Source organism: Ambystoma mexicanum, chromosome 2p (genome assembly GCF_040938575.1).
Source record: "Ambystoma mexicanum isolate Mex_15411 chromosome 2p, UKY_AmexF1_1, whole genome shotgun sequence".
Lineage (NCBI taxonomy): Eukaryota > Metazoa > Chordata > Amphibia > Caudata > Ambystomatidae > Ambystoma > Ambystoma mexicanum.
Genome location: NC_090923.1, coordinates 129,215,617 through 129,233,389, shown reverse-complemented (window position 1 = coordinate 129,233,389; position 17,773 = coordinate 129,215,617). Strand labels below are relative to the sequence as shown.

The 17,773-nt window shown below is 45.0% G+C and overlaps 1 protein-coding gene across 3 annotated transcripts in view; it reads right to left on the bottom strand.

Annotated features, from left to right (window-relative positions):
* Positions 1 to 1,567: 1,567 nt before the first annotated feature.
* PLXNA1 (plexin A1) overlaps positions 1,568 to 17,773 on the bottom strand; it is an 812,782-nt gene continuing 796,576 nt past the window's right edge. For all 3 annotated transcript variants that reach the window (XM_069643382.1, XM_069643384.1, XM_069643383.1), the window contains 3 exons: positions 11,956 to 12,168; positions 9,862 to 10,012; positions 1,568 to 7,491 (listed from right to left, as the gene is read on the bottom strand). In XM_069643382.1, the coding sequence (XP_069499483.1) occupies positions 7,396 to 7,491; positions 9,862 to 10,012; positions 11,956 to 12,168 (460 nt within the window). In that variant the 3' untranslated portion in view covers positions 1,568 to 7,395. The remainder of the gene's footprint in view (positions 7,492 to 9,861; positions 10,013 to 11,955; positions 12,169 to 17,773) is intronic.

The window sequence follows — 17,773 nt, the reverse complement described above, 5'->3', positions numbered from 1 at the left end:
TTTAATCAATCATTCAACCATACAGAACATTTACTATGCCCGATATCTACTACTTCCCCTAGTAATAGGAGTAGGTTTTCTGTCCCAGTAAATATCTTCTACATATACAAATTGGTGTAGAACTCGTGAAATGCCTTTATTTCTTAGTGTCAAATGCCAATGAGTATGGCAGATTAAAAGTGTGGGTTCTCGAGTTTAGTTTAGCTTTTCCAGGTATAAACGTGCTCCATTTTCTCCATGTTCGTATCGTCTTTATGTGGAGCTCTCTTATAAGGGTTCAATTTGAGCCTGGATAATGACTGACCCAATTTCTGCTTCAACAAGCCCAGCCCATTTCACATTATTGAAGCGCTTACAGCCCCTCCAGCTTTCATTAACCTCTACAGCTCTTCAATCATTTTGATATAGTGTATTTGGAGGAACTGAAAATTCCCCTAACCTTGACTGGAAGAGGGACCTTGGAACAACCAGTCAAAATGGACATTTGAGACCTTATAAGAAATGCTACAACACAGACTGGTACTTTCTTGCCTGGCCTTAAATAGGAGCCTCATGTTTAGGGATTGTTATATTCAAACCCCACACCCCAACTCTTTTTAAAAAGAAAAAGAAAAAAAGAATTTGCTGTACACATATAAATTAGAAGCCACCTACACAAGGAATGTACGGAATTGTGGACCTTCTGCATTATGCTCTAGAACTGGAGGGGGTAACAACCTGCTGCTCCCCAGAGGTTTTGGACAACTCCCAGGATTTTGCTCTTGACTGTGCAGTTTAGGGCTGATGGGAGTGGGTTCCAACAAATCCGGAGAGCTGAAAGTTGCAGACCTCGGAGTTTAAAAACACGCTTATAAACTCCCTGCCATGTTGCCATCACATGGGGTCCACTAGTCATGCAAGCTCATTGTTGCATCGCTATTCTTTCTCTTCCTATTGCAGCCCACTTAAGTTTCCCATGTTTCGGGGACAGGGTTTATATAAGCAAACATCAGGGTTCTAGCGTGTGGGCTGGTAGTAAAAGAACGTTCATGTACTCTGGCCGTAAATCAGGGCATCCTGGACCTTAACACGCGGGCAGAGTTACTTAGTACCCACATAAGAGAAGCTGGGTCTACAGAAGGGAGTTTGAAATTACCAGTGCAAAAAGCTTGTCTGCAGTTTCTAAATACATCAATTTCCATCAGGGACAAAGTTTAGGGCATTTATATGAACTTTTATGAGAAGATGGGATATAGATCTCTTTGATAATAAATACGATTCAAATATTTAGTTGTTGGTAGATTAAATACTCCAACTCCAACCTGGACCCTCATCCATCGGCCATCATTTAGCTATTCAAAGAAAAGATTCAGATAAAGCACAAGAAGAATTCTGGAGTCAAAGGTTTAGGAGAAATATTTGTGCGAATGGCTGTGGCCAAAGAGTTGACGCCGTCAAAACCAAAACAATTTCTCTGAGCAGAAACCTAGGGCACAATGTCACAATTAGGTCTGGATCAAACATGCGAATCAAAGCACACACTTTTTTTATGAACGCAACAGGACAGACAACATGACTAGCAGGTTGGTATTATTTAGCAAAAATGTTTAATCTCTTCTTGATGCGCAGTTTGTTTTATTCTTTTATTTACAAGTACTAAATCTGAGGAACATTAAAATAGGAAATAGCAGGGTATTTACACAATCGTTCGCACGGAACAGCCAAACTGGCACCGATGCTTCAAGTTTGAAACAAATAACAGAAGGGGCGTCTCAGGACTCTTCGCTTCGCCGTTCTGTTCTCTGCCGTCTTGTGACATGTTTGAAAGGACAGATCATTAGATATTTTTACATTGAAAGAAAACAAAAAATTAATTACAGCATGGCCGCTCGTTGCCCGCCATGTAACGGTAGCCACTGGGAAGGAAGGCGTGCCATTCCAAGCACCGCTTTCCTTCCCCTTGTGTATCTCTGTAGTGACAGCACGACATCTTTCCAATATATAGAATAGGACTTGGCAGGAAAAAAACCAGAGTTGCAGAACATCTATGAAATTGATGAAAACTTAAATATGGCATGAAGTGCGGGACACTGGCAGAAGACCAATGTCCCTCCTGTGTTCATAGCTTTGGCATTTATTCTCCAAATGAGTAGCTGTCCCTCTTTCTGAAATGTGCATGGCCACGGAGTCCTAGCATTTCTTCCCTTGTTGTTGGCAGTCAAAACGTTTGGCATAGAGTACATCTACATGTGATATGAAATAGGGGCCTCGTTCGGTCGACACACGGGTAAATACGCATTCAAATCGACATGTCTGCTACATTCACTAATCAGGCATTCCAAAATAGAGTACGGCTACCAGGGGCATTCCACACTACCTACAAGGATTATGGCGGCCATGTTTGCCTGGGCATTTTTAACAAGAGGCACTGCCACCAAGTGAGCCTATCAACCTTACCAGTTTGTGAAGTGGATAGCAATGCAGGTACTCGTTGGTCTTGAACATCTGAAGAGCCAAAGGTTGCAGACCCCTGCACTAGAAGGAAGCAGTGCAGATTTGATTGGTAGGAAGCGACCAAATCAAAAGAAGAACTCTGAATTCCAAATAAAACACATGCAGCATCCGCTCAACTGTTCAGTTTATCAATATTTGAAAAACTTTAAGCGAGGCTTAGGAGCACACATTCCGATCCAGCAGAAAAGGGGTGCTCTGAAAGTGAACATTCGCTTTTTCGTAAAATTGATATGAGGGTGACCTGGGGATCAGTGTTACGGACCCAGCAATAGATTGTATGTACCAAGTCTGAGCCAAGGAAACTGGAACACCCTTAATCCTCTTCCTTAAAACCACGCATCTTAAAGTACTGAGTCGGGACAGACTTTCAGGATCTTCAACAGTGTTGCCAGAATCAAGGTGTGAATATACCATCACTGCAACACAACAGCATGCAAAAACAATTGTATGCTCAAGCACAACCTGATGGGTAAAGAGACAAACGACACTCCTGGTCCATGTGCTGGGATTAGAAGTCAAAGCTTTCCTTTGGGCAAAATGTTCTGCCCATTAAATATGAGGGCTGAAAGTTTCTTCTACAGCCAACTTTCCATCTAATGCACACTTGGCACTAGCAAGCTTGATTTAGTGCAGTTGAAACATACAATATGTTTTACATTGCACCCACTCGTCAAAGTTACCAGGGTATTTCCATTGCCGGGCACTAACCCTGGTAATGCCAGCTGGGCTAGAGCAAAGCAGGGCATTTGGCTACCTCTTGACCCGGCACTACCAGAACTCCAGGAGGCTCTTTTGGACACACTAAGGCACGTGCCTGAAGCTCAGGTTGTTGGAAAATACATAGAAACCAAATGCAGATACCACAAGAACCAAATAGATACGTTGTGCATGACATGGAAAAGAATGATAGGTGCAGCTATGGCGATACACCACAATTCACATGTCTGGTGTCTCTCCTGTAAAGTTTGGAAACTATTTGCAAACCAAATTACCGAGTGAATTACTAGGTTAAAAACGTCTTCTAAAACCATTAAAAGCTTTTATTCTTCTAAAATACTCAAAGTATGTTATCAAATGAACCTAAATAAATCCATTATTGTCATGTACTATATAAAAACGCCTATCCGACTTACTCGTTGGGGGGGCCCATCTGGTATTTCACTTTACCAAATGTGTGATCCTACTGAGGTTCTAAAGAAGCAACAGAGGAGAACAGTGGGACAGGTGGCTAAGAAATATACCACTGCAGGCCTTTTTAAGGGGACATTGAGTGAATGGCAGCAGATGAGGCTGCAATACCCAGTACCAGCTGACGACTCCCAATGTCGCCCATCCCTCCGACAGACATTTGTTAGATGCCAGCAATGTCCAGGTTCATGCCAGTTGAATTTCCTCTGTCCACGGCTGTGCTCTAAGCGACAAGCTCTAGGCAGCCCGGACGTTGCACCTGGTCAGGACATCTCCACACTCCTGAGGTAGGACCAACTTGACAAGATATTGCAGCCCCTAGACTCCCAACTCTTCATTATCGCCTTACATCTCCAAGGTGGTGAAAGTGGTACGAGCATCCTACATAAAGCCTTGTGCCAGCACAAGAGACATTCTGGAATCACGGCTCGTGATCTCGTATTGCATGGCTGGATAAGGAACTGGTATCTTCATTTAACAGAGAAAAATGGGTGGGCAGGAGTTCTGGGCATGGTGAATTCAGATTTAAATTGGTCACGTGACTTTCTGCAGAAGGATTGTCCATGTTGTACACAAACCTCATTGTATTACTGGTGTTTGGGGCTCAACTAGCCTGTGGTGAGGCAAGACCACATATCTTTCCAGTAAGTAGATTTACACACCAGGCTTTTCATTGCACCAATCAAGTAGTGGTCACCTGACACCAATGATATTTGAGCAATGTCTCCTGTTGATGGGAGAGCTGAGCTTGTGCCCTCTCTCTCATCACATCACCTACAATTTCATCAGCCTAATCCAGATCAAAATTAACATTTGGTAATACCCATGTGGGGGCTCAAATTTGGGTCACCTAATATAATCCAAAGTGCACTCATTCATGAAATAGAAGATTCGAGGATGCGGCATTTGTGCGTTGTGGAACGGATGCACACAATTCAAAACGGAAGACTAGGATGTTTAGACAGCAGTGAACATACCAATGCCTGCCCCGCTGAATTTTATTTCATATAAACATCCCAAAAGGCTAAATGTATAACTGAGGAGCAAAAAAAAAAATCTAAAAAAAAAAATTAAAATTGGAAACAATTGCACAAAACCATAAAACGGCCCCGGTGGGCACTCTTGCAGTTTAGGCAATGTCTTCCAGAGCCTTTGTCTAGAAAGGCTTTAATCCACCGTAGGAGGATCCTTAAGCACAAAAAGTAGCTGGTGGGAAGGTGGTCGAAGTACGTGAGGAATCAACAAAGGGCTCAAGGCCTTTGCCAATGGTAAGCCCTAGCCATAGGCTAACAAGGGCAAGAAGATCAGTCCACTCTTACATTCCACTATTGCGCCAATGCACATAGGCGGGAAGCCATGCCAGGATCGCTCTCAGCCATCCTTAAAGCCATCCTGTTCAAAACCGTTAAAACTAGTTTCTTTTGCAAAAAAGGAACTTTGTTTCTATAATTTTTTTAAAAAAAATAACAGTAGGTCAGAAAATAGAAGCTGCCTGGTTACAAATTATGGTTGGACCCCATACGCTTCTTTTCTTGCGCGACATCAATGTATTTCAAGTGGACACCTTGGTGCATTACAACCCAGCAATTGCAGAGTTCATAAAGGCAGCCCAGACCTCCATGAAAACACAGACTCCAAGGGGGCGGCAGGCTCTGTGGACGGGAGGCGGGCTCACTTCGCAAACCTCAACCAGAGGAGCAATGGTTGGGTCCATCTGCAGATCGGCGCCCTCTTCCAAACTAGGCCCTAAAATGGAAACGGATATCAGAGGGGTGCAACAAAATGGCCGGAAGGAGAAGTACCACCCAAGTAATTCTTTTGCCTCAAAGCAATAAGCGCGCCATTGCCATCTTAACGTAAATATGGCCAGCAGGAAATCCTCCAGAATTCTGCAATGATCCAGAATAGACTGTTGGCCTCTTATGGAACGGAAAGGAGAAGGGTATGTCAGGGAATGCCTGCAGATGAGGTCCCACTAGACTAGGATGGATGAACTCGGAATGACTAGCCACCGCGGCTCCAGACAAGAAATGTCATTGGTCAACCATATACTTCCCACCACCCGCTGAAATTTTTGGCACACAAAACAGTCTGAACAGCCTCCCTCTGAATGCTGGATCGCGCTGCACACACACACACACACACACACACACACACACACACACACACAACACACGACTATCATTCATATGGTTTGGCCAACAATTATGCAAAGAAACATTCCCTCCACTCAGACACACTTTGAAAGGGGAATATGCAGGATTACATTGAGGAACTGTGCAGGCCAACTGGGCTTTACATACCGAAACAGACTGCCCTCCAATTACGGAGATGATCTAAAAAATCGAAATGAAGGCTGCTAAATTAGCCGCATAAATATTAAGCAAAATATGCATCATCAGAAGGGAAGGAACACCAGGAAGAACTCTTTGAAAGTGTGAGACTAACGACCTGAAAAAAAGAATATACACGCATGCCATCAACGTAACCTTCTCAGGGGAATAACTGGTACAATGCCAAGCCGGAAAGCTGTCCAGGACCACTTCGGTAATGCTGGGTGGCCCGGCCCTGCTCTCCCTCCCTCCCTTCATTCACTCACTCACTCACTCTGGGTGCCCAGCTGTGCAAAGCATTCTGGGATCTCGCCCCTCTGTACCATAATTTATATTTGAATCCAGGAGCAGACACTGTACGTGAGGGCAGGGGAATGGGAAGGAAAGTCGGGCAACTGCCTTCATACACGTTGTTCCCTCTTAAATAGGAATTTCAACAAAGTTCCGACTTAAAGGAGCTGAACATGTAAAAATAAATGCTACTTTGCCATAAAGTAGGTTTGCGCCGACCCTTGTACTACCCTGGAGTGGCATTGCAACGATCCAGTTTTATGAAGCCAGGTCCGCTCTTTGCTTTTAACCATTTTGCCGCACGGCTTGTAGCATTTTAAATAATAGCATATTGTTGTTACCTAACGAAAATCATTTTTTTCTGTTTTTGTCCACTAAAACGACATTCAAATAAAACATGGCACAGGACACGTTCAATGAAATCGCAAAACCTCGGGAACTTGGTCTTTTTCTCCAACTGCAGAAACTCTAGTTTGTTCGCTTCATTGTTTCAAAATGAATAACTGTTCTTCTTTCCTCTTTTTTCTGTTAAAATTTCATTTTTTCCTTTTTTCTTAAAAACATCTATTTTTATGTAAATTGTGCAAATATAGCAGTAACACTAGTGGCAGGAGGCCAGAGAGAGAATGGGCAATCGAGGAAGGGGTCGGGGGGGGGAGAAACTAAAAATCCCAGAAGTCAGTGCAGTCTCAGCCACCTCTCCTCACTACAATCCATGAGGTCATTGTGACTAAGGGGGGGGGGGGGAACCAGCCATGTTGCAATGCGCTCCCTTCCAGTTGCAACTCTGTCTTTTGTGATTTATTTTTGATATATTCCATTTCTAGTTCTTTGCAACTCTTTGTTCTGTAATGGGTCTCCTACGCCACTCCTTGAAATGACCAGCTACATGTCCTTTGTATGTTTCTTTCCCATTTGCTTTCGCGGCACGGACAAGATGGACTCCGCGGGGGTGTCTGTGTTGGGGACGGCTGTCTAGTGTATCCCTGCGGCGGACGCAGGGTGCACTGCGGCTGCGCCGATCGCCCACTGTCCTCTCTCGGTTATGCACTGCTAGAAATAAAATCCATCCAGAGGCAAGCCCGCCACTTCAACTGCTTAGCGCCATTGTTTCTATGACCTGCTCCAGCTTACTCCTCAGCCGCTGCCTCCGGGCCGACTCGTCCTTCTCCAGAGCTGTTAAGATCTGGGCGTGGGAGAGAAAGAGAATAATTAGCAACAAGACAGACAAGCTTCACGCGCTCAAGACAGGAAGTGACATCAGAAATGCGCTCATGAAAGGAAGTGACATCGGAAATACTTTGTGTTACTCAAAGTTCAGTCAACACATAGGCCAATCGATTATCCCAAGTTAAAAAGTGATTCAATTGCTAAACATTTTAAAAACTATATGCTGAAAGTTGAAATTCAGAATAATGCAATTATATGTTGAATGAATAATAATTTTAAAAAAGAGATTATAGAGGCACATGGGTCATTAAGAGGTGTTTGTAAATGTATGGGCCGTTCTTCTGTATTAGAAGACTTTTGGGCAGGGCATGCTACGACCTAGAATGGTTTTCAGTGCGGCTGCTGGGATATCCTAAAGAGTTTCTAGGAAGAGCCCCAACTAGAAGCTACTGAACCTCGATGCACCTCAACACCTTTGGGCCCGTGCAAGCCTTGGCCCTGGACTGGAGGGTCCATGTGCCGTTGCATATCCGGCCCTTCTGTGACAGACCCTTGTCATCCCTTACAGTCAGGAAACACCCCAGATTCTCGCAATATGCTCCTTGATAAATGTTTTCAGGGGTACTAGGGAAGGATCCAAGATAGCAAGTGAAATTAAAATCTCAGTTCTTAATCAGCCAGTTATGTTGACCAAGCAGGCTTTCATGCGATGAACAATTCCAAAAATAAAAACTCATGAAAAGGCAAATAAATTAAAAGCCACAGCTAAGTAGCAAGAATCCATACAATAACATGAGAGGCTATAAAGTGATTACAAATAAATATAGGGGAAAGAATCGAGGATTACAAACAAAAGCATATTTCTTAAGGCGTTGGGGTAGTTCTTCATTCAGTTCAGCATTCATGCAGTGAAGAAGGAGACCGTGTAATATACACGCAGCGTACAGAGATGGCGGCTCTAGCGAGCAAAGGCTAGGTCATCCTGAGATGGAGGGGCAGAACAGTGTGGGTTATTTCTAGTGTTTATGGATCAGGGTTGAATTTCAAGACTGTTCTAGAAGTATCAAAAGCATTAGGTGGATCCAAAATAAGGCTGCAAGCACGGCTCGTAGGCAGAACCCTTGGAGGCATACTAAACCAGATAATGAGGCTGTGCAGCAAGAAAGTGAAAAATGACCCATCATATGGGGGCTTCGCATCGATTTACAGAGAAAGACACTCTGTCCTGAAAATTGCTTGAAGTCATTATCGTTTTATCTAGCAACTAAAAGTTTGGGTAATCCAGGAGGCCTACGGAGAAGATTAGGGCGCTAAACGCAGGACATGCTGGTAGGTGCGAGAACTAGACATTACATGGACTCGCACAATCAAGGAAAATAAATGATCATTCACTGCCATTGATCACATATTACTATGAACAGAAAAGATTATTCAAGCCTGTCCCTCGCAGTCGCACTCATTGTTAGTGCGTTTCATGAATTGCAGCGGTTCCTTTATCCGGCATTATTTATTCATCGTACTGGAGGTAAGAACAGGATGCCACAATGATCACGAAGAGGGGAACCTGGCACAAGCGGCTACATAACTTCTGGGAGACAGGAAACTGGAGCCAAGGAAGACCATGGGGGTACAAAGGAAGATTGGGGAATAGGGAGATAGAGACGGGGACCATGGGGTGTAGAAGTGGGCAGGGCCAGAGGCAGGTGGGGATATAGATGCGCGTGTAAGCTAAGGATGATGGGAGGGAAGAAACCAAGTGTGGAAGGAAAGGAGAATGGGGACCAACGGTGAAACAGAAGGGAGTAAACTGGAAGAAACAAAAAACAAGCAAATGAGAAGAAAGTAAATGAGAAAAAAATGGAGGTGACTGGAGGGAGAAACAAGGAGGTTGAAAGTAAGCAAAAACAAGGGTGTGGGGGGGATCAACAGAGGGGGCGAAAGGGAAAGGAAGAGGAGGAAACTAGAGAGAACAAGGAGAAATCAAGGCAAGCCATTTAAGAATCAAGAAAGGAAACCAGGAGAAGGTGGTGGGGAAAATTGGTAGGCAGTGAAATTCCAAAACTTCAATAGGATCATGATTCTTATTGAGGTTTGGGAATTTTAACATCCAGAGCCACACACTGTACAACCATTTGGTGTACCTTTCCCACTGCGCTCATCCCTTCATAAGCACCATGCAGCCCAAACATATGAACAGAAATAGGGCATGGGTTCAGAAAGGTGGCCCAGATAATCACGGATGTCTCAAAACAACAGACAGGTGGTTGTGGTCAATTGTGACATTCAGGACACAATACTGCGACTCTCGAAAACCAATGGACATAGGAGCCAGAAATAGGATCCCTCCCTCAATAGCCAGTTTTATAACCAATCCCAGTGCCTATACCTCGTCTCTGTACTTGGTGATGTAGGAGTAGATTTCGTGCAGTGCGCTCATGCTGTTGAATTGGCTCAGGTGTAACCGGGACTGTTCTGCCAGGTACGCGCTCATATCCTGGTCGCTGATAACCGGCATTTTGGCGATATCTGCATAATATCTGTAAAAAGCAGAGGTGCAAAACTTTAGTAACATGGCCCGGTATCTCATAACCAGGGAATATAGGAGACCTGGCACCCTACAAGCAGACACCGGAAACTTGGCAGTTAACAATACTGTCTGCTCAGGTCGAGGATGCTGAATTTGGTGCCCAAACCCAGCAGGACATCAAGCAGCCTGGATTCAGCTATCCTTGCAAGAGCTGCTCGTGAGCTTATGTAACCTTGATAGGCAGCCAAACAACTTGAGACCGGCAGCTTTTTGGGTGCTTTCACAAACAATAACAATTGCACAATGCAGATATTCCCAGACCGACCCCGAGGATGACCGACACTGGCCAAATTAATCCTAGGCACAGAGTCAAAATGCAGAGATGTAGCCTAGAATCTTCCCAATCGTGGAGCTAAAACCGGAGTTCTATTCTTGGCTTTGATATCAGCCGACACCAAAATGGTCACTTCTCGGCTGGGAATGGGAGTTTTTGCTGCAGTACATTTAGTCGAATAAGAATTTGTTGATTTTTTACAATGAATTTTGCCATATATATATGTGGGTTTAGGGAACTAATGAATGTAGGGGAGCTAAGAGGGGGATTCGGGGTTCTCCCCCATATATATGTGTGGCAAAATCAACATATCAAAAACATTTAGAAATTGATGAATTCTTTGACTAAATGTCTTCTATAAGATCACATAGAACCTTCTGGGCTCACCACTACTGTTGTGTTTTACACTGCAAGTCATAAACCAACCATACCTTGCAGTATCCATATGTCTCCCCCTCCCCCCTCCTCCAATCCCATTCAGTGCCTGGTAATCGGGCCTCATCCAGGACACGCTTCCCTGCTGTTCTACGGCCAGCACCTCCTAGTCCGCGCGCTCCAGCAATAATCAATTTTCTATGTGATGGGCTGTTGGGCTGTTCTGCTGCTTGGGACCAGACGCAAGAAAAAACAGAAACCTGCACACCCTAATCAATGCATAAATTGAGCAAAGCAGTTGCGCTCATTCCAAATCTGCACTTGAAAACTTGTACGCCCAGTTTGGAAAGGAAACATCGGCTCGTTACAGCAAGAGTTTTACACAGGCAAACCCATATTTGGTGGGATGACCGCAACCATTTTCCACATTACCGGGATTTTATTTACGGCACAAAACATACCGTGCACATTCGGTATTAGACATTTGTGACAGAGTACAAAAGAAGTCGAACAAAGGGGAAGGAAAAGCTGGTTGCAAGATAATTTTTGAATGCTGTAATCAAATATTTGTATTTGTTATTTATATAGCGCCTTACACCAAATAATGTAAAAGTACCTACACCAAAGTAAATGCATCAAATTAAGCAGCCAAAATGTCACTTTCACAATTGGGTGCTACATAAAAAATACAAAGTACCAAGATCCACTCCCTAGCACACCACCCAACGCATCTGTACCTCACCCGACAAACTGCTGCTCACCCTGAACTATGCGCGCCCTCAGGCAACACAGGAGGACCAATGGCAGCCTCCTCTAGACTAACACCACCACAGAGCTCCTAATGGTCAATTCACAGCCTCCGGAGATCAAAATCTGTTTGAGAATTGGTTTCTTGGGTTGCGTTGGCCTGGAATTGGCACATCAAGTGTTGTTTCTTTTGCCAGCCCTATCACGGACAAGCAATACCTAAATAGTTACAAAGCTGCAAAATGGCACTAGAGATTGACCCACAGAAGCAGGGCATCTGAAGGAAATAACTACCAAGAACAAATCTACGGTTTATCTTTTCACCTAAATTGCTTGCAGGCTCCACCCAAGACAGTGCTTTACACCAGACACAAAGTTGCTGATTTCAAAACATACATTCCTATTACCAGGTGATTGTAATTTACCCAAGAATTAAAACCCCCTGGTTGCTTACCCTGACCCTGTATAGTTGGTGGCAACCAGCTGTGCTCACTTACCTTTCCACCCAGCTCTTGTAGTTTGGGATGTCCTTAGCATACAGTAGTTTGTTAGACGGGGAGTCCTTGCCCAGCTTGTGCTCCGACGTCGAGCAAGAGTCCATGAACGTTTGAGCCACCACGGAGAGGCAAGCGTCCGTAATACTGTTCTTGTGTATGTCGAAAACAAACTGGGGGTTTTTAATCACGTTTACCCAGAAACGTAGAGGTAGACTGAAAGAGAAAGCAAAAGTTGGTTATCCAGGCCTCCATTTTAACATACCGACACCCACAAACCACCATCAAGAGCAAGACGCCAATAGAATCCACAATCAAGGGCGTTTGGTTGATCAATGTTAAGATTTGGAAAAGGTGGGAGAGATGTTGCTCGTCATTGGGAAACGGCGAACGATTGATAGAGTAATCTCACACTTGCAAATCGAAGACGCCAGAAGTGGCAACAGTATATTCCTACTATTAAGCAATGCGTGGGAGAGCAGATACCACGACAAATTGCGCACGCATCTCAGATGAGAAGGACTTGCTACCCAGACAAGGGCTAGATACTCCTCTGCATCGACTCATGCCTTCATACTTCCAAGATCACAATCGGAGTGCCAAAAATTGAGGGAAATTGGGAACATCTGTTAGCAGGTGCTGTGACGCCAGATTTTCCTGTATATAGCGCTATATTAAATACCAAATAATATTATAAGATTAATTAACTCAGTAGTGCCAGGGGTGGGGGGTGCATATATACACTTCTTGATTTGGGTGGAAAGCAGGGAATCTTTTCCCCCACCACTCAGGAAGTGATGAGCACAACACACAATCTGCTCATCCTTTCATTTGTCCAGGGTACTGGGCCTTTAGATTGACAGGGGGTTGGTGGGTATTACGAATTCTCATTTCAATGTTCCTCCTCAGAAGGATTACACCTTATCAGTGTGAATTATACTTCAATGCTAGTGAGCTGTAACATGGAATGTTGGAAACATACCGACTTCTGGTAAATATGTATTTTTGCTAAAAAAGCTACACCTGGCTTCTGGTTAAGAGGTCATGAGTCTCCAAATCAGAAAAACTCCTCCCGACACATTAGGCGAGACCCAATTTTCGCTGATCCAGGAAACTGCCCTCAGGATTTGGCATCCTGGTGATATCCACAGGAAGCTGCTGGGAGGGGGCGAGAGGACTAATGAAAAGCCAGTGCTTCTCATTGAAGGTGTAGGTGTGTGTGTATGGTGTTGGTTGACATTTCTCAGATTCTCCTCTGGTAACCTATAACTTCTGCTAGATTGGTTTTAAAAATGGACGCAGGTTAAGTACCAGCAGTTCTCATTCAGCGGCCACGCAACAATATTCAATTTGTGAATAACAATCTACAAGCCAACGAGACCGCTCAGGTCAACCAACGCAATCCGACTGGAACAAAAACCTTACATCAAGAAAAAACTCAGAGGCACCGCCTTCTACCACTTAGCCGCGAAAACCTGGAACATCCCAAAAGTAATAAGGAACACCAAAGATCACCTTAAATTCAGAAAATTACAAAAAACCTGGCTCTTCAACACCAGAGACTAAAACCGAAACAACAATAAGACAAATGACTCAACAGGAAAGGACATTGACAAGCCCCTAGAACCGACAGAAGTAATCTGAGCACCAGTAGGGCTGACGCTGGACACAGGGGTCCACCTGCGAGACCCAGGGAGACGGAAGCAACAACTCCAGCCAATCCTTACCATCCCCCACAGCCCGTACAGCCACAGCTAGGTACCACAGGGTTGTGGAACGGACGAGATACCACCAATCACCAAACAATCGGAAGTATGGACACTAGCAGGTGCGCTAGTCATGTGGGTGAGGAGCATGCAAAGTTATTGAGGGAGTGGACGGAGGGGACAGCTAAATGCTCAAGCGGCCTTGAATGCAAAAACGGGCACGTACCTCCTGAGGCACAGGGTGCGCAAGCACCCCTTCGGGTAAGATTACACGAGCCCAACCGCTCAATCCAGGATAGAGATACCAACTAACCAATACCACTAATAATTTCCTTCTCTGCATACACCTCTCAAACTCACAAACCTCCAGCACAACAAACCGCAAGACCTTCACTACACTGCAACAACAAAACAAAAAAACACACAGACTCGCACATCAGCACACGACGACTACCGGCCGCATACACCCCAGGCCCAGCCAACGGAACCACCGGGCTGAGGCTGCCAACAGCACATCATTGCAATCTTGCACTTTTCCAGCCTCCACCCACTAACCCACCTCTCCCTCCCTCTTTTAGAGCCGCCAGAGCGCCAGGGGACCACTCCGGTGGTGATAGTGCGCGGTACAAATGTCCTTTAACATTAACATCTTGGAAGGATGAAGGCATGAGTTGATGCAGCACATTCCAGAAGGACCCTTTAAGGTTGTGATGTGCTACATGGAGATGCAACTGGTCCACTCCATTTAGACAGCCCCCTATTTTGGCACTCAATCAGAGCCAGATATTGCTATTCTAGGGCCTTGAGTGACACTACCCCAACTCCCCAATTTTCCAAATGAGCCTGCCTATCAGGAATTCTTCAAATATATTAAGGAGATACGGTCCCGTCACTCCTGATGTGCACAACCGGAATGATTGTGCGTGTGATCTACAAACACCTTCATCTATTATTCCAAACGTGGAACAATGACGGAAACTAATTGCAGAGAAGGATTAAGTCCTGCAGGTCTGCAATTCATTAGCATTGAAGAATGAGCATTGCCGGACCCCGGGAGCAGCGTTCTGCGCACCATCCCTCGCCCCAATGATCGGTCCTTTTACAATGCTGGAGCATGCGCGGGTCAGCCACCCAAGAGAGCCCGCATCCCTTAGAGGAGCGGGGCATGCTCTGTTGCGCTGCTCTCCAAGGGTCCCTCTGCTAATTGCCTAGAGTTACTGAACTATACAAAAGCAATTTGGCTGGTGTGGTATAAATGTCGTAGCGTGGGATGTAGCCAGTCCCTGGAAGGAGAACAGATCTCGGGGAAACTCAATCAAGCACGCCGAACAGTTTAAAGCAGAGTGCCGGGGGCAGTGCTATTTGATTTTTGATTTGAGGGTTGGGAGAAGGAGGGAGTGGAGTAGGATGCTGCTCAGGCAGCAGCAAATCAGTCTAATTTCCATCCATTCATTATGAAGTGATTATGAATAGTGCCGGATAGATGGCATTTGAACACTTCATTTGTCAATGCTCGACATACGAGTCAAGAGAGAATGAGTCAATCAACCCCCATACCTCCCCTCCCCATACCCAAAAACACACCAAAAACGCCCACACTTTGGATACACACCCTACCTGCCGATCTCACCCAGACTCTAACCAACCTACATGTTCACACAAATTCAGCTACATCCCCCCCTCCCACCTTAAAACACATGGCTACCTCTGCACCCCATCTACCTCATCCACACAACTAAACCACCCACAGATTTATTTAATCGCGTTATTTAAGGCCCATTTTGAACAGGTGACATTGTAATGTGGGCAAGGGGGTGGGGGGCTGAAGAAACCGACTCTGAAAGTCTACAGCCATTCAGATCAGGTAAGTGCACACATGAGGCAAAAGGCATTTGAGGTAAAAACAGAAAAAGCAAGCGAAAGCAAACATTCACAGCAGGAATCGACACCTTTCCACATTTCATAGAAAGTCAGTGAAATGTTCAGATATAGGTCGGTGGTCCACCACAATCAAGACAGGAGGTGCATGAGTGCAAGTTGGCCGAGGATGACCCCAGAAGAAGGGTCAGCACCAGGCAGCTGCACTGCCAGTTAGGGAGAATGTTCATGTCTGCCAATTCCCTTTAACCTTCGAGACCCTCTGCTCTTTTGCTTGACTCCAGGCTTTCTGATCTTTACTCCCGAGTGTGAGACTTTTTTCTCCACTCCCTCATGTGTTTTTTCGGTCTGGGATATTTGGTTTCTCATTGATTAATGGAGTTTGGAAAACTGAATAGGCATATTTTTTTTCATGGTGACAGCACCTTTTGTGCAGTGCCACTGAGAAGACCCTTGGACGTCTCTTAATGTTTAAATACATTTTCTTGGGTGACCTACTGTTCCCAAGAATAGTAAGATGATGTTTGTCTTGCACACCTTTTCTTATGTGGAGTGCTGGGGGGTAATATAGTAACTCCTTATCCCACTTCATGTAATCTTGTTACACTAACCAACTTGAATCACTGGTGGCAGTAGTTTTTTTTTAAACTACCTTTGTACCATGTATATGCAGGCTAATTTCTCAGCTGCAGTACAGCACTCCAGGGAGACCATTTTTCCTAAATGGCCCGTCTTCTTTTTTCGCCATTTCTTGTCAGTTAATTCCTTCTGGGCTTTTACTCTGTTTGAAACAGGTTTGAGTCCTTTGTGCCTTTTGCAGGCTTCAGCCCTGAAGCCCGCCCAGGATCCAGTGTCTCTGGAAAAGCAGGAAATGAGTGAGGGTCCCGAAACTTCCCTGTCCCTTGTCTCTAGATGTGCCTGAGTAAAAGCAGTTGTGCACCCTGCTGGGTGATTGATAGTCCTAGGGCTGTGAATGAATGGGAACCTGCTTAAAAGGCAAGGTTTTTGGGACTAGAGGCAGAGTCGACAACTAGAGGACAACATCCAAAGAAGACGTGAAGAGACGCCAGCAGCACACTCCTCGACCGTGAAGTGCCCGGTGAAGCCCTGCAGCTGTGCTGATCCTGTTTTTGTTTTGACTGGGAAGACCTGCAAGGGACGACTTTCTCCCTTGGGTTGGTGGGACCGACTAGGCCCAAGACGAGCTTCATTTTGGTGCAACCTCCATCTTGCTGGGACTTTCCAAAGCAGCAGAATCACAATGGACCCCCGACCATCATCAAATGCCTTGTCTTCAGAAGTGCGAATCTGGCCAAAACTGTGGCATCCAGAGGACCAAAAGAAGCAAGAAATCTTAAGCCAGAGTCCCCTCACGAGAGTCTAGGACAGAGGGGTCAAGTAACTAACAACCAGAGCCGTTTGTTCTTTAGCATCGAGAAAAAGGCCCAAAATAAAAGAAAAAATATATCACAAAAGGCTGCTGTATCTAGAAGAATCTATTGCTGCTGAGTGTGAGAGGAGAGAGAGAGAGAGAGAGAGAGAGAGAGAGAGAGAGAGAGAGAGAGAGAGAGAGAGAGAGAGAGCTACAAGAGTGTCAGACGTGATCCCTTTCATCACCACGACCAAAGACCAGGATCAAGTGTCTGCTACACTGCAACAGGAAAGCATCCAGCTGGGACCAATGTTTTAATTCTCAGGAACTGTGGGGCTTGGGGCACATCGACCTTTTGTACCTCAGTGCTTTTGAGCTTGGGGAGTATCATTTTAAACCCTTTTGAGTTGACCTGAACTCGCCTCACTGGCCTCCCATTTGTGCTTCAAGGTGACTCCTCTTGAGCTTCTATGATTTTTCTCCTGAACTACTGACTATTCTAAAACATTTTCTAAGAAGGGGGCATCAGAGCTTTGAACTGGCCCATTGACTTTGGCTGTCCTGGCTCCCTAAAGGCTCCTCTTCTGAATCATTTTTGCTTTGGCAGTGCTCGTTCCCTCACAGGTTGTAATTGAACACTATTATTGCTGGGATAACAGACTGCCTACACCCCTGTGGGAGAATCTACCTGTTTTACTACTTACCAAGTATGTCTAATCTGACTAATGTTTTCCTCCTTGAAACTCAATATTGTGATGGTGATCACAAATGCGTGTTAATACTGACCTGAAATGACGTCACTCAGTGTGCTTGAATGTGTGTGCTGGAACATGTTTAGCCTAAGAAAACTTTACTCACCTACTTT